The sequence below is a fragment of the Panthera pardus genome, unplaced genomic scaffold (genome assembly GCF_024362965.1).
Source record: "Panthera pardus isolate Hobbes unplaced genomic scaffold, ASM2436296v1 HiC_scaffold_19, whole genome shotgun sequence".
In the NCBI taxonomy this organism is placed as follows: Eukaryota; Metazoa; Chordata; class Mammalia; order Carnivora; family Felidae; genus Panthera; species Panthera pardus.
Window position 1 is genome coordinate 12,101,871 of NW_026526754.1, and position 22,701 is coordinate 12,124,571.

Genomic DNA, 22,701 nt, shown 5'->3' on the forward strand with positions numbered 1-22,701 from the left:
AGAATTCCCATCTGACATCGGGCACACTTTATGGAGTGAGGACCATGTCCAAAGGGGGAGTGGGAAAAAAGGAAAGATGAAATGATGGTATCTTTCAGATTTGGCCAAGGTGAAATACTAAACAAGTTAGGACTCTGAGATTCCCTGGAGTTCCAGACAGATACAGACCTTTTTCCTATTCCTTCCAACTTGAGGACAGTACAATGTCAAAAGTATGCAACATGGATACTTGGCATATGCTGAAAAGACATCTGTCTTGGAGCAGGAAGGCAAACAGTGCTGCTGCCCCATGCAGGGTGTGGTCTTGCCAGGCTGGCCATGAAAGAATCATCAGGGTTGCTTGATCAACATACAGAAGCCCAGCCTCCACTGTGACAGATTCCAATTCCAGCAGATCTCAGGTGGGGCATAGCAAAATGAATGTCTAACAGTAGATTCTGATGCATAACTAGACTAGGGGGTGCTGCAAAGACTGGGAGAAACAACCTCTGTTATGTGGACAAGTGACCAAGAAGAGGTGAAAAGTGCCAGCTATCCTAGACCTGAGGTCATCTGGCTGAGGATCACATTAAAGAACCCTTTGTTTGGGTGAGCTCAAGCCCCGCTTTGGATGAGCCCCGCTTCCCTCTCTCATTCTCTCTCTCAAAAAATAAAAAGGAAGGAAGGAAGGAAGGAAGGAAGGAAGGAAGGAAGGAAGGAAGGAAGGAGGGAAGGAGGGGAGGAGGGGAGAAAGGGAGGGAGGGAGGGAGGAAGAAAGAAAGAAAGAAAGAAAGAAAGAAAGAAAGAAAGAAAGAAAGAAAAAGAAAGAAAGAAAGAAAGAAAGAAAGAAAGAAAGAAAGAAAGAAAGAAAGAAAAAAAGAAAACCCTTTGCCCAGACCCTTGAGTGATATATACAATATTATAGCAACTCACACCCTGCACAAGAACGGGAGTCTGGCTTAGTTGCTGATTGTCTACTTTCTACAGATTCTTTTTTTTTTTTTTTAAGTCTATCTTATTTATTTTGAGAGAGAGTGTGTGTGTGAGAAGAAGGGCAGAGAGAGAGGGAGAGAGAGAATCCCAAACAGGGGAATCTTGACACAGGGCTCGATCGCACAAACCATGAGATCATGACCTGAACTGAAATCAAGAGATGGACGATCAACTGACTGAGCCACCCAGGTGCCCCAGCAACAACAGATTCGTAAGAACATAATGTGATGGTCAGTATTGATCAGTTTGGACTCAGTTTATCATCTGACACCGAACACTGTCTTAGCATTTTTTTTAATGTGTGGGTAATAGATAATAGAAAAAGTATTTTTAAAAATCTATAAAGATGTTTGTGCTATCAGGTTAGGATTCTATAAGAATTAGTGTTTATTACTAAGTAAGTACAAAGCATAAAAGGGGAAACTCCAACCAGAATCCTATTTGGAATTTTAGTGTTAACAGATGGCGGCTTCACAAGTCAAAATCCTCTAGGTGATAGGAAAACACTGAGGGGAAATGATGTCCACAGGGGGCCCAGCCACACCATGAGTTTAAGAGCTCGCTCTGTTTGCTGTGCAGAGATCTTACTTTGTATTTGTGACAACTGATAGCTGTGATGGCCAGGCTCACCAGTAAGCATCCAACCCTGTTCTCTGTTCCCTTTTTGAATCTACCAGAAGCTCCATGGGCTCAGAGTTCATATCCCTGTGGAATATTCTGGTGGGCTCTTTGGCAGAAGACCCATTTCACTGGTTTTCCTGTCCCACTGGGGACAGAGAAGTTTATGGATTTACTCCACTGATACTGTGTGGTGTCAAATAGGGCCCCAGGCCCCAAAGTCTTTGAGGTATACACAGATAGGAGGGCCAAGAAGAGAAGAAAGGTGATACTTCTTTTTCAGCACTGTAATGTGCTGCTCATATAGGTTCCTGAATCTCTTCTTGGCATGAGTAGAGACAGAGATCTCCTAGCTTGAACATGTGTGGGCACAACCCATGCTCACATGTACACTGACAGAAATGTAATTAAGGCTCAGAAGACTTCAGTTAACATGGCTGAGGCTGGTGCCAAGTGGGGACACAGTCTCCTCAACCCTCTTGGTAGACTTACTTGGAGGGGGTCTAAGTAGACAGAAGATCCAGTGACAGGTTTCTCTGCTCTTGCTCAGATCTGACAAGGTGGTAGCCCAGCAAAGTCATGGTATCATTGCAGACTTTTTGAAGTCGAGAAACCTTTGCATAAGGCAAGGTCCAGCGCCAGGCCTGAGAGACGTTGAGGGCATTCCTGGCATTAGTGTGGAAGGCATGACTACCCATGCCCTTGCCTCGAGTGCTGTTGTACACCCAGGTCTGGAGCTGGGGCAAGAATTTCAGCCCCACAAATTTATACATTTGGTCAGTACGGCCAAGGGGGTCCCGGACCAGGTCCTCATAGCGTATGAGCATGTAGCGTTGCCTCAGAGCTGTGGGCAAGGACTGCACAGCCTTGTAGATCTCCATCTGGCTTTGGCAGATGACCTGCATCACATAGTAGGGCTGGTCCTCCTTCTTGAGTTTCTCCCCCTGCTGCCCCATCACAATGCGGCTGTCAGTCATGAGTTCCTCTGTGGTGTGTTCTCGAGAACGGAACACTGCCCGGGGGTCCCGCACCAGGTGCACGATGTGCAGATTGAGGGAAGGGTCTCTCAGCAGTGGGTAGAGCACTTGCAGATTGAAGAAGCGCACCTCCTTGAGCACCACGTGGCTATAGGAGCGACAGGCCTTCTCTACCACCTCAAAAGGCTGTTTACTGCACAGAAGTTTGCAGTGAGCCTGGGGTATGATCATATCCCGCGAGAACACATTGCAGGCAGGCGGGGAACACAGGGCCCGGCTGCCCTCCCACTGGAAGAGACTGGACTGTCTCCGAGGACCAGGTTTCATGTAGGCATCAAAGACACTCATGTCACACAGAAAAATGGCACGTATCAGATCCCTGGCCGCCATATGCAGCCTCCAGGCAGTGCTCTCTGTGAAGGTCATCCAGATGTGCCAGGCAGGTTCCATCAGGTAGAAGACATCCGGGTGCTGCCCAAAAAGCTGTCCCACAAAAGAGGAGCCAGAGCGCCAGGAAGACAGGACCAGCACATGCATGGGCTTGGGCTCCTCCTTCGTGGACAGGGAGTTGAAGTTGTGGCCATATAGATGGAATAATAGAGCAAAGATGGCCATCTGGGAAACCAGGAACAGCAGTGGCCTCATTTTTTTTGGCAGCATCATGCTGAAGTGGAGGACCTTAAGGAACAAGCAGAAGGGCTGTGTTAGGCTTCTGTTTTGGTGTCTGCCTTCCATCCGCTTTTATTCCCTAACCCCGAGCAAGGAGCAGCTAGAGTGCTGGAAATTTCTGACAACCAACTGCACAGATCCTTCTCTGAATCAATCCCTGTCCCTTGCAGTTAGTGTGTCAGTAAGTTCTATTTATCTTAGGCTCTTTACTTCCTCCCTGCTGGTCTTTCTTTTCCAGTGACCTACCAAAAATGACTGAGCTCAGTCATATTTGATCAACGTAGAGGAACAGCTCCACCCTGGCACCTTGGTGATACGCATGTTTCTACACGGGCCACTTAGGTAAAGCTTAACCATAGTCTGACCCAAGTTTTGGTTAAATGTCCTTCTGAAACTAAGGGAGATCAGCTGACTTATGAAGAATTACCTCACCCACCTCCCCTATCTTGAGGGAGGTTGCCATAGGCCATTTCTCATTACCTTCCTTCATCTCAAGCAAGCACAGGACTTTCAATCCCCTGAACAATATGGTTGCAGGCTATAAAAGTGCTTGGCTTGAGTTTGGAGTTGTCTCCTCAGTGGCAGAGCCAAGTATCCATGGCACCTGTCATCTGGTCCCCTCTGGCTTGGTCTCATCCTGTGGGACTAGGGACATAAGGAAGTGACCCAATGCTGACCTTACATCTGAATCTATATGTCTTGAAGTGTTGTCTCTTTAATAGCCAACCCTATGGACGTTGTGGCAAGCCAACCTAAGAGCTGTGGCCTGTTAGCCACTGTGCTGCTGCTTGGGGGAATATTTAACTGCTTGACACAACCTAATCAGGGCTGCTCAGTATAGATGGCCAGGTTGTATACTGTACAACCCTAGGGAATGCCATCTCATTAGAACTTTAAGATATTTATTATTTAAAATTATTTAAAAAAAAATCTTTAAAACTCTGAGGGACACCTGGGTGGCTCAGTCAGTTAAGTGTCCTACTCTTGATTTTGGCTCAGGTCATGATCTCATAGTTTGTGGGATTGAGCCCCTTGTCGGGCTCTGCACTTACAACACAGAGCCTGCTTGAGATTCTCTCTCTCTGCCCCTCCCCTGTTCTCTCTCAGCCTCTCAAAATGAATAAGTAAACTTTAAAAAACAATGTTCTGGTAGGTGACAATAAAGTATCTTAGTCCAACAGAATAAGAATGTCAGGATGATTTTCCAGCTGTTAGATGTTAAATACCTAGAGAAATTAGTTCCATTTAGTAATTCACAGTAAGGCTCATATATACTGGTGGCAACCCTCAACTTAATCCCTTTATAATCAAGGCTCACTTTGTATGAAAAGACCATGGGAGTGCCCAGGTGGGTGGCTTAGCTGGTTGAGCACCCAACTCTTGATTTTGGCTCAGGTCATGATCCCAGGGTCATGGGATTGAGCCCCACGTCAGGCTCTGTGCTGAGTGTGGAGCCTACTTAAGATACCTCTGCCCCTCTTGTGTGCACACACTCACTCTCTAAAAAAAAATAAAAATTATATATATATATATAATTTTTTATTTTTATATAACATATACATTTTATAATTTTATATAACATATATAACATATATGTTTATATATTTATATGTAACATATAAAATATGTTTATATATTTTATATAACATATATTTTATAATTTTATATATAATAATATATATAACATTATTTTTATATAACATATATATATATGTTAGTGTTATGGGTTAAGATGAATCTGGATCATCATTTTGGGTGACTTCCTAGCATAAATAACTATTGAGAGATAGAATAGCTATTTCACATAGTGTAAAATATTAATAGTAGCAAGGTACTAATTTTTGTTTTTTTTAATTTTAATTTTTATTTTTTTAAAGGTTATTTATTAAATTTTGTTTGTTTGTTTAATGTTTATTTTTGAGAGAGAGAGAGAGAGCAAGTATGAGCAGAGAAGGGGCAGAGAGAGATAGAATCCCAAGCAGGCTCCTCACTGTCAGCACAGAGCCCAACCCAGGGCTTAAGCCCATAAACTGTGAGATAACGACCTGAGCCAAAATCAAGAGTTAGACACCCAACTGACTGAGCTACCCAGGCACCCCAAAGATTATATTTTTAAGTAATCGCTATACCCAATGTGGGACTCGAACTCACAACCCTGAGGTCAAGAGTTGCTTACTCCACAGACTGAGCCAGCCAGGCACCCACAAGGTGCTAATTTACATATCACTACATACCTAAGATATTCTGCCTTCCAGTTTTAACAAAGAAAATGTATCTCTAAACAGTAATTGGAGCTGGATTTAGGGTTTGCTGGTTTCCTGGTGACAGGTCTTATCCCTAATTTTAAAAGTTTTTAATAAGCAATAGTCACATGGTTCAAACTGTTTTAAGAAGTATCATTATCATGGACATTAAATCCACAGACTTAGAATTTAAAAGAAGGCTTCCTACAATTCCGCATGCAGGAAGGCAATAAGGCGGGTGCTTGCCAGCCTGAGCCTGTCCTAGTCCGAGTCTTTAACAGCAAGGGGAAATACTATGACAAGCATCTGTGTCTGTGGATGAAGCCTATAGTCATAAATGAGAAAACAGCTAGAGCTCTTTGTAAACAGGGATAATGACATATCTTGACAACGGGTCACAGTATTTTCCTGGGGGAAAGAACACCTAAGAATTTTACCAGTTGCTGCATCAGTAACCTCTTCTCTGTCACGGCTAGGATTTTTAAAAAAAAATTTTTTTTTAATGTTTACTTATTTGAGAGAGAGACAGAGAAAGAGCGTGAGCAGCGGAGGGGCAGAGAGAGAGGGAGACACAGAATCCCAAGCAGGCATCAGGCTCCAAGTTGTCGGCACAGAGCCCGACACGGGGCTTGAACCCACAAACCATGAGATCATGACCTGAACCGAAGTCGGACACTCAACCGACTGAGCCACCCAGGCACCCCACGACCTGAGATCTTGACCTGACTTAAAATTGACAGTCAGATGCTTAACGGACAGAGCCATCCAGGAGCTTTCTTTTGCAAAAGTTTCAAGTGGCAGCAAAGAAATCTACAATTCTTTCTTTTGAATTCTTAAGATGGTAACTCATTATACTGAGCTGTCAGCACAGAGCCTGACATGGGGCTCAAACTCACAAACTGTGAGATCGTGACCTGAGCTGAAGTCAGACACTCAACTAATGGAGCCACCCAAGCGCCCCTGCTCACAGCTAGGATTAATCTACCAGCTGGTGTTTTGTCATTACTGTACAGTGTAAGTCTACTTCCAATACACGTCCCCTATCTGCCGATTTCCCAACTTGCCCCCAGGTAGCAACTGGGTTCATTTTTTGTCTTTGCACATGTATACATAGTCTTAATTCCCCTCCTCCCCTTTATAACAGAAAAAGTAGCAAGTTATACACACCTTGCTTTAAAAAAATTTTTTTTAACGTTTATTCATTTTTGAGACAGAGAAAAACAGAGCATGAGCAGGGGAGGGGCACAGAGCAAGGGAAAGAGACACAGAATCCAAAGCAGGCTCCAGGCCCTGCCTGAGCTGTCAGCACAGAGCTGGAAGCTGGGCTCAAATCCACAAACTGTGAAATCATGACCTGAGCCGAAGTCGGATGCTTAACTGACTGAGCCACCCAGGCGCCCCTCCACACCTTGCTTTATAAACTTTATGTTTTGCTGAACTTTCCATGGTAGCACGTAAAGCATTTCCTCATTCCTTTCCTACATAGATTTCTGTTATATGGATGTACCACGATTTATTTAACTAGTTTCCTTGTGGTTAGGCTTTTGGATTGTTTCCAGCTTTTTTTGTCCTTTCAAAAACTTCAGTAGTGACCTTTATGTTCATACATCATTACATGTGTATGTAAGCTAAATCCCCAGAAATGGGATTGTGGAGTCAAAAAATATGGAAGTGTATAGCTTTGATATCTGTCACCCAGATGACCTTCATACTGATCATAAACCATCCTGTATATCCAGAGCTGCAGAGATTCTAGAGGGTAGATTTTAGAGGAGGAATTGGACAGCCACAAATATGACTCTTGAAGTTTATAACTTGCTTCCTGAAGAGATGGAGCGTGCTTTGCCAGTATGTGGGCTTCCCTTGGAAGTCCCCTGAACCTTCTGGGAAGTGCGTATTGACCCAAGCCAAACCTTGTATGGCAGGGGCACAGAAACTCTTCTCTTCCATTCATTACAACAGTGTATTTCCTCCTTGTCTGCCAGGATCCGGTGAAGATCATGTCTCCTTCATGGCCCAAATCACCGTGCTATATGCCAGGGAAATGTCAATCAGCAGTAATTCCTTTATTGGCCCTGAAGGTTATAACAGGACCAGCTAAGATATACGCTTAGGTGTTTTAAACTTGAGCTCAAGAAGAAATGATTAAAAACTAGGCTATTATTAATAATGGCCAAGAATACCCCCGTCTACCCCCACCCCCAAAGACTGAGGAAATGACGTTAGCAAGATATCTTCTCCCAGAGGTAATGTAAGTATGAAGGAAAATTGGAAAGAAGATAGGAAACAGCACAGCAAAAGAGACAAAAAGTAGAGAAGGGAAGAATTTGACCCATGCACACTTATAAGGAAACTGATAGAAAGTTATATGGCCTATAGGCCTCTAGGGCCTATAATCAACTCAAGAAAAAGCTAGCACCTCCTAAGCATTAGGGATATAGACTTTTCAAAGTTAATACTCTCTCTCCCCCATGCTGGCTTTGGGCCAACTCAGTATCCTGAGTGGGATCAATGGCCCTGAGTCCTCCTTGCCTGCCAGTAGCTCCTGGCCTCATGCCCATTCTCTCTCAGAGCTGGAGCCAGGGCTTCTAACTCTGTCCCCAGTTGTCCTCAGGCTTTAGTTATCCATGGTTCTCAGGAATTCCCATGGAAACCCTTTGATTCTATTCTCTCCTTTTTTTTACCATGAGCACTCACCCTGGCCAGAAAGAAAATATGCTTTCATAAAGTGAGTCCCATCTCTTGTCACTGTGTTGGGTCTAGCCAGGACAGCCAGGGAATACTGTAGGCGAAGCTCATTTCTGCAGAGACTGTAATCAGCCGTAGAGATGGCTTGAGGGCCTGGGAGAAGTGAGCAGATATGGCTCCATGAAGAAAGGGCAAGTCAGGTTTTTTATGGCAATCTCTAATCTAACCACCGCCTCTCCCCCACTGTCCTGCACCAACCTCTTCTGTAGTCCTTGGAGCTGGTAGGCATTTGTGAGAAGTGTATGGCATGAGATCTCTCCATTCCAGAGACCCTAGTCCACCTTTCCAAGTGTTCTTTCCTGGCTGTTCAGTTTCTCAAATTCCACCCTTGCTGTTGTCAGAATCTGAGGTCTGCTCATCGCTAGCCTGGTCTTTGATGGTAAGTAGCCTCTGTCTTCTGTTTCTATTCTCCATCATCCACTGCTGCCAAAAACTATCATTTTAAAGCACAAATCTATTCACTCCTCTCCTTGAAATCCTTCAATAACTTTCCAGTACATATAGGAATAAATCAAAATCCCCAAGTCTTGTACCCCAGAGTCCTTCATGATCTGATCTCTGACCCCCCGTCAGTCCCCTCCTTTTTGGCACATGAGGCTCCACACTTTACTTTCAGGTCTTTCAAAGTTGCCTTGTTATTTAGAATCCCTTCTTCCTGAGATTTAGTTGTTCCCCAAACTTTCCAGTACCATCCATCTCTCACTCTAAATAAGTGTAGGTGAATGTCTCTCCCACTGGGCCGCTGTAACTTAAGGGTAAATGGTATGTCTTATCTTATTTACAGGTACATGAAACTTATAACTGCTTAAGGCTCTTTAAACACTTGTTGAATAAATAATAGTTGGATATGGGTGAGGCATAGTCATTGCTGGAGAGCAGATAACTGAGTGGGATTCACTGAGAGAAAGAAACTTGTGCTTTAAAATGCACAGATGTCTTGGGGCGCCTGGGTGGCGCAGTCGGTTAAGCGTCCGACTTCAGCCAGGTCACCATCTCGCGGTCCGTGAGTTCGAGCCCCGCGTCGGGCTCTGGGCTGATGGCTCGGAGCCTGGAGCCTGTTTCCGATTCTGTGTCTCCCTCTCTCTCTGCCCCTCCCCTGTTCATGCTCTGTCTCTCTCTGTCCCAAAAATAAAAAAATAAAAAAAAAAAAAAAAATGCACAGATGTCTCTTTAGTATCAGTTACTGAAATTTAGGTGAAATACAAAAAATAATAAAATAAAGTGTAGGTGATTCCATTGAGTATTGAGCACAGAACCAATACTACCTCAATTACATGGAGCAAGATATTAAGAAAGTCAGAGGCATAGGTTTGATAATATGGTACAGTTAACCTTACTCCAAAAAAAAGTAGTTTCTACACTGAATGTGTATTAATGAAAACTAGAAAAAAATTATAAACATTAGTTTTTTTTTAATTTTTTAAAATTTATTCAGAGAAAGACAGATACCATATGTTTTCACTCTTATGTGGATCCTGAGAAACTTAACAGAAACCCATGGGGGAGGGGAAGGAAGAAAAAAAAAAGAGGTTAGAGTGGCAGAGAGCCAAAGCATAAGAAGAGACTCTTAAAAACTGAGAACAAACTGAGGGTTGACGGGAGGTGGGAGGGAGGGGAGGCTGGGTGATGGGTATTGAGGAGGGTACCTTTTGGGATGAGCACTGGGCATTGTATGGAAACCAATTTGACAATAAATTTCATATATTGAAAAAAATAAAAAATAAAAGTTTATTTTTGAGAGAGAGTCAGAGCATGAGTGGGGGAGGGGCAGAGAGAGAGAGGGAGACACTTGGTGCTGACAGTTCAGAGTCCAACGTGGGGCTCAAACTCATGAACCAAATCACGAGATCATCACAAGATCATGACGTGAGGGAAAGTCAGACACCCAACTGATGGAGCCACCCAGGTGCCCCTCATGAACATTATTTTTAAAAAATATTTATTAATAAGGAATAAAGCCTGGGGTGCCTGGGTGGCTAAGCCTCCAACTTTGGCTCAGATCATGACCTCACAGTTCATGTGTTTGAGCCCCACATCAGGCTCCCTGCTGTCAGCACCGGGCCTGCTCAAATTTACCAAAAATAAATGAACATTAATGGGGCACCTGGGTGGCTCAGTCAGTTAAGCATCTGACTTCGGCTCAGGTTGTGATCTCACAATCCGTGGGTTCAAGCCCTGCATCGGGCTCTGTGCTGACAGCTCAGAGCCTGGAACCTGCTTTGGATTCTGTGTCTCCCTCTTTCTCTGCCCCTCCCCTGCTCACACTCTGTTTTCTCTGTCTCAAAAATAAATAAACATTAAAAAAAAAAAAAAGAAATGAACATTAAAAAAATTTTTTTAATGTTTTATTTTATTTTTGATAGACAGAGAGAGAGAGAGAGAGAGAGAGAGAGAGTGCAAGGATGGGAGGGGCAGAGAGAGAGGGAGACACAGAATCCGAAGCAGACTCCAGGCTCTGAGCTGTCAGCACAGAGCCTGATGCAGGGCTTGAACCTACAAACAGTGAAATCATGACCTGAGCAGAATTGGATGCTCAATCAACTGAGCCACCCAGCTGCGCCCACAAAAAAAATTTTTTAAAGAAGAAATAAAAACTATATTGGAGGGCATGAGACTACTCAGACTACTTCTCTTGTCTAACTAGCTCAGGCAAAGAAGAAAAAAAGGAGAAAACCCTCATCACATCCTACCATCACTGTCCCCCAAGAAGGAGCACCCATGCCAGGCTCAGGGGCCATGAGGCGCCAGGGTGGATGACCTCAGCCTGATTCCAGAGGGCCGAATAGTGGATGACCCCCAAATGGGTACTGTGTAGCCTTTTAAAAACAAAATGAAGAATTCTGAGGAAAAAATTAACAGACGGCAATTTAAGAGCCCTGGATTCCACCCATTGGCACATTCCTAATTTAGATTCCCCTGTGAGATTGTGCTCCCATAACCCGAAGTTAGAGATGGCATAAAATATTTTCACAAACCGAGAGATGAGAGCTGGCTTGGGGAAAGTGGCATCCACACATATAGCCATAAACCCAGGAAAACCATGGAGGTAAGCACCTAGGCGAAGGTGACCTTATAATAACAAACACTAACCAGACTAAAGTACAAAAAGGTCTGGACCCCAGTTCCTCACCATTGCTGTGACTCCAGTGCCAACAGTAGTGTCCGGACATAGTAGGCACTCAAGAAACATCTACTGAGTGATGACTGAATGACAAACATTTGTAGAGTAGTTTTTCCTGTTTGAGATGCCCTAATTGATCCGGGTAAGGAAGATGGGGCAAGATATTTTTATTTGGCACATATAAATGTGTTTCAATTCCAACTAGAAGTTCTAGACTTGTCTGAGTCCAAACAAGACACAAGTCTCTTCTACTCTGGCTGATGTGCTGGCTTCATAACTTAATCTTATTAACTTAATCCTATTTTACATCTGAATAGAAGCACTCCACAACTTTGAAACCCCATTTGTCAACAATCCAGCTAGATATACAGGACAGTGATAAGCCACACACCTATTTTTCAGAATAAGTAAGCTGAACTTTAATTGATTGACTCAATGCTGGAAATAGCTCTACCTGAATCAGACCCCAGGTCTTTTGAGTCTCAGGTCTGAGAGCTTTCAATTATCACATCACACCTCACTTGAGCTAGAGAAAATCTACAGCTCTCTGAACCTCCTGCCTGCCACGCTCCAGCACCTGATCAGAGAAGCCACAGGAAGTATAGAAACTTGAGCTCAGAAGCCAGGATCTGAACAAGTTAGATGCATTAGGGGACCATCTACAAAACATGTATCAGGACAGCCCTACTGCCATTCTAGGCTTTTCCAGATCCTTTCAGGAATGGAGCTGCGTGGGGTTGAGGAAGGTGCTGGCAAGCAGCCTGTGCTTTTTTGAGATTTTCCAGGTGATTCTGATTTAGCCTCCCTCCACAACCCCCCTTCTCCCATTGCCATTAAAATCCCCAGCAAAGCTGTTGGAGGTTTTCTGATACTCCGCTCCAGGAGCCCCAGGACAGTGGCTCTGCTGTGGAGGTGATACAGAGAAAACTCTCTTCTTACCTTGATAATAGCTTAGGCTTCTCCACTGCTTTAGAGAGGCTCACTCCTAGCCAAGTCGTACATTTCTCTTCTGACTCACCAATTCCCCTATCGGCTTCCTCTTCCTACTTGCATTTTGCATAACCGTCCCTACTCAGAACAAATTCCACTGCCCTCTCCCTTCTGCCAAAATAGTGACCCACCTTCCAAGACGGTGTTGAGAAAGCACTCACTCCTGGGTAGCCTTGATATTTAGCAGCTTTAACCCTGAGAAGACTCAAGGGCTGGGAGATTCTGCTCGAGGTTTGCCGGGAGAAGCCAAGGAGGAAGTGTTCTCCTCAGGACTGGGAGCCGGAAAGTAGGGTCCTTGAAGGCAGCTGCAAAGGTTAACTCCCTTAGGGCAAAGTAGAAAAAGAAGGGCGAACCCTGGAGACCTGAGAGATGAGGTCGATAGGGGAATCAGACACAATTACTAACCCACAAGATCTTAAACCTTACTCTTATACCTTAATCTCATCTCTGTTGCAAAAAAAAAAAAAAAAAAAAAAAAAGAAAAAAGAAAAAAAAGAGAAAACTTGAATGCTATTTCTGGATTGTACCTGCCTGCTCACTCCACTGGATTTAGGGAGATAACATTTTTGCAGCCTCTGTGTCATGTTCAACATCTTCATTGCTTCTTACAGGAGATTATAATTAGATAATTACCTAGATGTCATAACTAAAAGTATGGGAGAACATAGATGTATTGGCATTTAGTTGGGGTACAGGAAAAATATTACCCCCTCAAGACAAAAAGAAACAAGTTATTAAAAATTATAGCTTCTTGATAGCTGTGTGTCCTTGGGCAAATCACACAACTACTCTGAACCATTTTACATGATTTTTGTGAGTGTAAACAATAGATGAGAAAACTCAAGTAAATGTAAACCATGGCCAAAATGCCACTGAAATGCATTCAGACATCTGGCTAAGTCCTTCCACCCCTCTGAGCCCTAGAATATCAGTGTCAAATATGTATCTACTTTATTGAATTCTTGTGAATGTTAGGGTAGGATTAATGCCTGCAACACCCCTAATACAATGTTATGACAATGATGAGTTAAAAAGTGGTAGTTAATCCCAATACCTCTTTCTTCTTGCTCAGTTTCTGGCTCATTTTCTAGACTTTGAAAGAACAGGCAGGGAGTTATAGGAGTTCTAGGATAATCTAGGAAATATCTTTGCTGATTTCCATTGACTGAGCTACCCAAGGCCTCGTCATTGACACAGATGACCAACCTGTAGTAGTAGGATTTTAATTGTGTGACTCTCCGTCTCTCCCAATTTCTCCCTGGAAAGGAGAAGCGAAATTTTTCTTTCTCAAAGTGATTCCATGCTGAGATGTAAATTGAAGAGCCAGAACTGAGCGGTTGGTGGTTTTGCTTTTTATTCTTTTTTTTTTTTTAATGTTTATTTATTTTTGAGAGAGAGGGAGAGACACAGTGTGAGCGGGGGAGGGGCAGAGAGAAAGGGAGACAGAATCTGAAGCAGGTTCCAGGCTCTGTCAGCACAGAGCCAGAGGCGGGGCTCACACCCATGAACCATGAGATCAAGACCTGAGGGGGAAGTCAGATGCTTAATGTATTGAGTGACCCGGTCGCCCCTATTCTTATTATAAAAGTAGTACTGTTCATTATTAAAAATTTGAAAAATACAAAATCTCTAAGGAAAACAATATAGATCCCTTTACATTTTGCTGCCCAGAGAAAACCACTGTTGATCTTTTCTCCCCCATGAATGCAGAAATCTCTATAATTGAGATCACATTGGAAAGTATAGTTTTGTGCTTGTTTTCCCTTTTCTTTATTGAAAAACATTTTATATTATTAAATTATAATAAGGGCATGACGGTACAATTTAAGAAGTAATATAAATAGGAACTACCACTTCAAAACAAAACAAAACCAGGACCTTGTCAGAGCTGTTTCAGTGTCCCCGCCTCCCATAGTCTCACCCCACCCTAGTTACTCAGAGGTGATCACTGCCATGGTAAGTGGTTCCTTGCTTTTCCTTGTACTTTATCATCTTAAACAAGACAATTATAATTTCTCTGTTTTGACCTTTATGTAAATAGAATCAGTTTTGAACTTTGCTGTTTTCATTTCATGTTATCCTTGTAAAATTCATCACGTTGTTTCATAGAGTTACAGTTTAAAAATTTGTTTTTATTATCCTTGTAACATTCTGTGTGTGAATATACCATTATTTGTCCATGGTCTTGTTAATGGACATCTGAAATGTTTGTAGTTTGGAGCTATGACTGTATATTCTTTTTTTTTTTCTTCATTAAAGATCAATATATTTGATAAGCTTCTTGCAAGGTTGACAAAGAAGAGATAAAACACAAATTACTAATAGCAAAAATTTAACAGGGAACTTGATTATAGATCCTGAAGACATTAAAAGGGTAAAGAGAATACTGTGAAAAACTCTTCACACATATATTTGACAACTTACATAAAATGGACTATTCTCTGAAAAGCATAAGGTACTACAATTCATCCAGCATAAGTTAGATAATTTGAATCATCCTGTAACTGTTACGGAAATAGAATTTCTTCTTCTTCTTCTTTTTTTTTTTTTTTGGTATTACAAAATGTTAATTAATTAATTTTTAAAATTTTATTTAAAAATTTTTTTTAATTTACATCCAAATTAGTTAGCATGTAGTGCAACAGTGATTTCAGGAGTAGATTCCTTAGTGCCCCTTACCCATTTAGCCCATCCCCCCTTCCCACAACCCCTCCAGTAATCCTCAGTTTGTTCTCCATATTTATGAGTCTTCTGTTTTGTCCCCCTCCCTGTTTTTATATTATTTTTGTTTCCCTTCCCTTAATGTTCATCTGTTTTGTCTCTTAAAGTCCTCATATGAGTGAAGTCATATGATTTTTGTCTTTCTCTGACTGACTAATTTCACTTAGCATAATACCCTCCAGTTCCACCCACGTAGTTGCAGATGGCAAGATTTCATTCTTTTTGATTGCCGAGTAATACTCCATTGTATATATATATATACCACATATATTATCCATTTGTCCATCGATGGACATCTGGGCTCTTTCCATACTTTGGCTGTTGTTGATAGTGCTGCTATAAACATGGGGGTGCATGTGTCCCTTCGAAACAGCACACCTGTATCCCTTGGATAAGTGCCTAGTAGTGCAATTGCTGGGTCGTAGGGTAGTTCTATTTTTAGTTTTTTGAGGAACCTCCATACTGTTTTCCAGAGTGGCTGCACCAGCTTGCATTTCCATATAACTGAATATTCTCAACATGCCTCCTGGCATGCATTTACACAAGTGTCTCTAGGGGATGCTGGGACAGAGGGGTGTTTGGCTCAGATTTTTCCACCTCATACAATGTAATAATCATTTATGCATGTAAACAAATATTAATGGGAGACATTACTTTGAAATGATTTGTCAAAGCCAATGTTCCAGTGCTCTGTCAGGCATTTAGATTGTTCCCAGTTTCCCTATTACATATAACACTGTGATGGATACGATGACCTTAACAATTAATGAAACACCTGGCATAATTCTCAGTACAAGTAGCTGCCCCACCTCTTTCCTTACATGTAATACCACAGATCTTATCCTCTTCAGTTTGTGACTCATAAATCAGGAAGAATTTTTGGAAAGGCTCGGCTGGGAGCAGCCATTAAGAAATAGGTATTCACAGGGCGTCTGCTTGGCTCAGTTAAGCGTCTTACTCCATCCGGATCAAGTCATGATCTCACAGTTTGTGAGTTCGAGCCCCGTGTTGGGCTTTCTGCTGTCAGTACAGAGCCCATTTTGGATCCTCTGTGCCCTTCTGCCTCTGCCCCTCCCGCACTTGTTTTCTCTCTCTCTCTCTCTCTCTCTCAAAAAAAAAAAAAAAAAAAAAAAAAAAAAAAAGAAGAAGAAGAAGAAGAAAAGAAAAGAAAAGAAGAAAAATAGGTGTTCACAGTAATAAAAAACCCAGGGTATCCAAAACCCAAAACAGAGGGCATTCCCAGTAAGGAATTAGGAAACGTGAAGACTATGAAAGAGACTAAAAGCTCCTGCTTGTTCAGGGCTGGCTACAAGCTAAACCCTGCACTTCATGCTTATTTGGATCATAATATTGTTGTCTTTGCTGTGGCCTTGGGAGATAAGTTCCGTATTTTCCAGATGACAGAATAGAGGCATGGAGAAGCTAAACAGTGTATCCACAATTGCATGGTTTGTAGGGGAAAAGTCTACATCTCAGCTCTGGTCTGATATCAAAGTCCAGGCTTACTCATCAGGCAATGCTGCCTCTATGAATGATCATGGACAGGACTATTGAGTCTATTCTCTTTTGCTGTGCTCCTAAGAGTAGTTCACAGTTCATTCAGGGCAGAACTCTTTCTATAGTTATAGGAATAGAAATTTAATCTTCATAAAGAGGAAAGAACTGCCCAAATTCCCTACATCACCATGTAATCCTCAGTCCTTGAAGACCTTGTGGGGGATTCTACTAGCCTCATGTAAAAGGGAAAAAGAGAGAAACTAGGTCTTTGTCAATGATGAACCCTGATAATTTTAATCCAGCCTTTTCTGCTGTTCTTTTCATGCTTTTCTGAAGCCTTCCCAAATATAATGAGGGCATTCAATAATTCATATCACCCACCATCTTTTTCTTGATAGGAATTTGTGCTGATAGAATGCCAACCAGCTAAAGAAAAGCCTCCTTTGGTTACTAGCATCTGGTGGTAGTCAGCATGTTCAGATATGTGTCTTCTAAGAGTCTACAGTGTTCCACAGCACCAAAAGAAATTTGAATGTGGATATCTGATATCCAAGCCTTCTTACAGAACTTTTATAGAGAAAAACACCATTTTTGTAAGTCAGCACCATCCATAGAACTTTCTGTGACAAAGAAATGTTATGTGTGTGCACTAACACAGCAGCCACTACCACATGAGACCACGGAACACTTGAAATGTGGCAAATGGACCATACTAGAAAATTCAGTTAGAGTTGTATGGATTCACTCTCTTTCTTTTTGAGTGTCAGAAAATCTGATGAAAGATAAATACCATCTGTCTAGAAAAATGTACATTTGATCATCATATAAACACAAAATTATATCAACTTGCAATATCCAATTACCTTAAGAATCCTGGCAAGAGGTTGTGTGTACTTTAGGTGTTTCTCAAAGCATGATTTCAAGAGAGTTGTCTCCCAGGGCCCTCTGTTCAGCAGAGCTTTGTGTCCATCCATCCCTCTATCCCTTGGACTTTTGCCATCTTTATAGTCTGGGGACCCACTCAAATGGTAAAGAGTCAGCCACTGAGCCAGAGTCTGATTTTCTCAGAAGTCAGGAAGAATCTTTCCACTGGTTATACTATTCATCCCTATCTTTACCCAGACCATCACTCCCCGTGTACTAGGATTGGAGTTTCTTCACTGCTGTACTTGGCTACATGTCTTTCCTGTTCACTGTCATGTTAAAAGAATAGCAGGCTTTCCTTGAGTGCATTTTCACACGAGGGCTCCAGAATTCTGTGCTTTTTCTCAGTATGCCTCAGTCTGCAATATGAATGTCAAGACCTGAAACTTGAGTGACATTATACTCCCTGCATTGGTCATCAGCCCTATGTTACTTACCAAAGCCTAGCGTCAGGACTGGTGAGGGTATTGGCTGGATTTAGAGAATAGATTCTGGAGGACTAGAACTTTCTGCTGGTTAAACATCTGCAGGCTACAGAGGTTGGACCTCAGCATCCTAGGGAGCCAACACCTTCTGAAAAAGTGTGCCAGGAAGGGAATATTGATTGCTATAAATCCTATTATCAAATGGACAATGCCTTCAGTAGAACCTGCTTCCGTGAGGTGGGCCCTGGGGGTGGACACCTGGCTGGGGATTCCCTTGGCCCTTATCTCTGTGTTTGAAAGTATTCGTTTCAATAGTAGGAGAACAAGTTGGGTTAGGGTAGGTCAGGATGAGGGAAAAGGTAAACATGGCGTTAAGTTTCTTGTTGATGCTTACTTTCTTGAGGCCCCTTAATAGGACAGAGAGGGTGAGAAAATGGGGAATAAAGAGGAGTTCCTCATAAAGCTCAATTTTATATGCTGTTGGTGGTTCAAGAGTTTGTCATTATTGGACAGTGCATGCCTTATCTGGAATTGGGCCAGAATATGATCTGAGAATTCTACCTCCAGGCTTTCAAAAGATCTTCACAGATTGACATAGGTGATCCATGATGACCTAGTCAGGGAGTTTCTGGGGATGAAACCTGGGGAGAATAAAGAGGTGTTTTCTGGTGGGTTCCAACCCCATGTATCACACTGATCACCAGGTCTGTCTGTTCTACCCCTATATAACTCACATTTGCTTCCGTTTTCTTTTTGTCCACAGACACTGTATTTGCTCAGGCTCTCAATTTTTCTGGCCTGAATTTCCACCAAAAGCCCTTCAGCTCTTCCCTCAACCTCCAATCCTACCCACTCCAGTCTACCTCCTCCACCCTACAGCTAGAGTGAGCTTTCATTTTATGGCTCTAATCCCAATCACTTCTCCGATGAAAAGTTGCAATGGAGCTCATTATAGACAAGGTGAAAATTTTTTGGCATGCCATTAAGCACCTTTTAAGAGTGGGTGTCTCTCTACTCTCCATCATAATCTTCTTTATGCAATAAATTCCAAAAATATTTGTTGGTTGCTTATTACACACCAGGATTTGCTGTAGGCCCTAAAAGCAGCAGTGAACAAAAGAGAAAAATCCCTGCCTTTGTGGAGCTTGCATTCTACTGGATGGGGACAAGCATGTAAATAAAATGTGTAGTTTATCCGATTGCAGTAAGTGATATGAAGAAAAATAAGAAAAGAAGAGAGAGATTGTGACACGGGTGGGGGTTATTCCAATTTTAAATTGTGGGATCAGAGAAAGTAACATTTTGGTGAGGACTTGAAGGAGGTGAGGGGGAAAATCAAACAAAATATTTCAGGAAAGACCATTCCAAGCAAAGAAAACAGGCAAGTGCAATGGTACTAAGCTAGGAATCACAAGGAAAGCAGTGTGACTAATCAGAGTGAGTAATAGGGGAGTAAACAAGGAAGTTGAGTGTTTGTCTTTATTAGTGGGAGTTTGACTCCCACTTGGGATGAAATGGGAAGCTACTGGAGGGTATGAATTTGGGAATGACTTATATTCTAAAAGGATCATTTGGGATACAGTGAGGGGAATAAACAGTTAAGGGCAGAAGATGGGAGATCAGTTAGGAAGCTAGGCAAGAGACCAGTGGCCTGGATCAGGGTAGTAGCAGTGAAGGTAGTGGATTCCACAGTATCTATTAAAACATATATTTTAAAGGTAGTCAAATAATTCACTGATGGATCAGATTTGGGGATAAGAGTAAGAGAGGGAGTCTGGGCCAACTCAAGGATATGGTTGCCATTTTCAAAAATGGGAAGAATTAGGTTTAGGGGTGGAAATCAGGAGTTTTTGTTTGAGATGTGTCAATTTCAAGATGTCTGTTGGGCACCTAAGTGGGAATGTTGGAGTAGGCAGGTGAATATACAGCCTGGAGTTCAAAGGAGAGGTCCAGTCTGGAGACACACATTTGAGAGTCATCAAGATAGAGATGGTATGTAGAGCCAAGAGACTGGAGGAGAACATCTGGAAGAGTGGGAGATAGAGAAGGGAACAAAGGAAACCAGGAGAAACAGTCACTAGCAAGTTAGGAGGAAAACAAGGGGATGTGGTGTCCTGGAAGCCAGGAGGAAAAAGTATTTCAAGGAGAAAGGAGTAATCAGTTGTGATAAAACCTTCAGAAAGATTAAGAAAGATAGAGATTGGTTATTTATAACTGGATATAGCAAGATGTTATTAATGATGTTGACAGGAAGACATTCTATAGAGTCATAAGCTTGAAAATCTGTTGGGAGGAAAGGAATTGGAAGTAGGGAAGATAACCAGCTATCACTGTCTGATGGAGATGAGAAATGGGACAGTAGTTGGAAGTGAGGTCAAAAGACAGTTTCTTGGTTTTTTTAATTTTAAGATGGGAGTAATTACAGCTTGTTTATTTACTGGTGGAAATGGTCCAGGACAGAGAGGAGAATGGTTAGAGTGATGGAATAAGGTGGACACAAGTGGAGAGTTGTCCCAAGTTAGAAGCACATAGAGTTCATCCTTATTAATAGGAGGGATGTAGACTATATGAGCCCAGATGCAGGTAGGTAGGGAAATGATGTTCTGGGAGTTTGTGACGATTTTCTTCTTACCGTTTTTATTTTCTCAGTGAACTAGTTAACAAGGTTGACATCTGAGTCTGAAGATAGGGAAAAATTTGTGGAAATTTTGAAGAGAGAGAAAGTATGGAATGGCCCTTTATGAGGATGGGTATGCTGGGGTAATGTAAGTAGGATTGATGGCCTTTGTGAGGTGTGTGGTCATGAACTTAAAGTGGGAGCAGTAGCATAGGTGTGTGAATGTCCCAGCCATGTTCAGCTGTTGCACTTGTGTAGACATAAGTGGAGAGTTAGATTTAATTAAGGCTTGTGTGCTGTCAGAAGAGTGTAACGAAATGAGAGAGGGGAAAGGGAACCAAGGGTGAATTCAAAAGAGTGATTGTAATAAAGGGCCATGGAATCTAAGCAGGATAAGAGGTGAAACAAGGGCTTGAGGGGAATAACTGAGCTAAGGAGGACGACAGGCTTTTTTGACCAGAGGAGGTCAAGGATTTGGGAAGTTAGTATCTTATTTATTTATTTTTAAAGTGTATTTATTTATTTTGAGAAAGAGAGCATGAATGGAGGTGGGGAAGAGAGAGAGCATCCCAAGGAGGCTCTACACTGTCAGCACAGAGACTGATGTGGGGCTTGAACTCACGAACCATGAGATCATGACCTGAGCTGAAGTCAAGAGCCAGATGCTTAACTGACTGAGCCACCCAGGTATCCCAGAAGTTAGTATTTTAGAAGGATCGTCTTTAAGGATGTTGAGATTGTGTAGGAGCTGAGTCAAAAAGTGAGAGTGGCCATATGGCTGCAATGAGGGTAGCATAGCCTGGTTAATGTCAGAATCAAAGCTGGGCAGTTGCTAGGAAGGGGTTAAGCAGAACAGTCTGGAAGCAGCAATGAGGAATATTAAAGAATAATGAAGGACACCAATTATTCCACTGTGGGAGGTGGGAGAAAAAGAGCCACAGCTTGAGAAGCAGAGGAAGCAGTGTCCCTTTAGAGCAAAAAAGTGGAGAAAAAATTCAGAGACCTTGAAAAAAGAGGGATTTTGCCACTTCTGACAATGAATTGCTGAGGGTTTCAGGAGGTGGGGGATCTGGGAAATGGGGTCAGATGTACAAGGCCATTTGGGATGAAATGCAAGGGATAAGGAACAACCTAGGATCCTGGGCTCCTTGCGTGACTGGCCTAAACCCTGATAAAGGGAATCATGATAACAGGTAACAGTGGTCTCAAGGAGGACAGTGGTGGTCAAACTGAATACTGAGGAAGGACCTGCCATGAGAGTCCAAGGTGCACCTGTTGATGTTTGGCAGTGATGATGTGGAGGCCAGGGTAAGGGTTCTGTCTTTTCCAGAGCACTTGAAACTCCAGAAATTTAGAAACTTCATCCTGGAGAGAAATAGTGTCACCACTTTTGCAATTGATGCAAAGCATCTGGAGTCAGCTTGACTGAAGGAACTGGAGTTTTCATTCAAGGAAGAAAGGGACGTAATGGTGCTTGCAGCACTAAGCAGCAGGGTAGTTCTCCAGGGTATTTTACAGGAGTTCTTGGGTGCTGACCCAAGAACATTGACAAGGCCATTTCAGTGGCTCAGTGATGCTGTTAGGTGCGATCTTTCTGTAGACCTTCAATCTGATGATTATTGTGTCATGCTTAAAAGAAGGCTGCTATACATCTAGGACTCACATCTAAATTCCAAATAGGAAATGAGGAAAAGAGATAAAGGGTGTATATATCCTATGGAGCAAAGATGTAGAAGTACTTAATAATCTCTGAAGTTCTTAGCTCGTGTGGGTTGCTCTGCTAAACATACTGTCCCTTCTGTATAATCTAGCTAACTTCCATTCTCTTTCAAGATTCAACTCAAGGGGCACCTGGGTAGCTCAGTTGGTTAAGCGTCCAACTTCGGCTTGGGTCATGATCTTACAGTTTGTGAGTTCAGGCTGAGCCCCGCGTTGGGTTCTGTGCTGACAGCATGGAGCCTGGAGCCCACTTTGAGTTCTGTGTCTCCCTTTCTCTCTGCCCCTACCCCACTCACACTCTGTCTCTCTCTCTCTTTCTCAAAACTAAACATTAAAAAAATTAAAAAAAAAAAAAGATTCAACTCAAGTCACTATCCCTTCTGAAGGAAACCATTCCTATCTCTCTAGGCTGTTAGATGCCCCTAGTCCATGTGTTCAGAGCCTGTAATAGATTGCAGTA

The 22,701-nt window shown here is 42.5% G+C and overlaps 1 protein-coding gene and 1 long non-coding RNA gene across 5 annotated transcripts in view; one reads left to right on the forward strand and one right to left on the reverse strand.

The window, feature by feature from the left end:
• LOC109270665 (uncharacterized) overlaps positions 1–19,092 on the forward strand; it is a 39,175-nt gene extending 20,083 nt beyond the window's left edge. The window contains exon 3 of the long non-coding RNA XR_002081626.2: positions 18,669–19,092. This is a non-coding gene — a long non-coding RNA (uncharacterized LOC109270665). The remainder of the gene's footprint in view (positions 1–18,668) is intronic.
• On the reverse strand, positions 1,336–12,579 carry CHST4 (carbohydrate sulfotransferase 4). Of its 4 annotated transcripts, none has more exons than XM_019455359.2 (3): positions 12,470–12,579; positions 8,177–8,320; positions 1,336–3,245 (listed from the first exon to the last, which is right to left on the reverse strand). In XM_019455359.2, exon 3 carries the CDS (start codon positions 3,228–3,230, stop codon positions 2,094–2,096), a length of 1,137 nt encoding a protein of 378 aa, XP_019310904.1. In that variant the 5' UTR covers positions 3,231–3,245; positions 8,177–8,320; positions 12,470–12,579; the 3' UTR covers positions 1,336–2,093. The 4 variants fall into 4 exon arrangements, with proteins under 4 accessions (XP_019310904.1, XP_019310903.1, XP_019310905.1 ...); XM_019455358.2 differs by lacking the exon at positions 12,470–12,579 and adding an exon at positions 12,288–12,413; XM_019455360.2 differs by lacking the exon at positions 8,177–8,320 and having other exon boundaries at positions 12,470–12,575.
• Positions 19,093–22,701: the final 3,609 nt, after the last annotated feature.

Coding starts and splice junctions, on each gene's coding strand:
- CHST4 (XM_019455359.2), bottom strand. CDS start 3,230: ATGATGCTGCCAAAAAAAATGAGGCCACTGCTGTTCCTGGTTTCCCAG.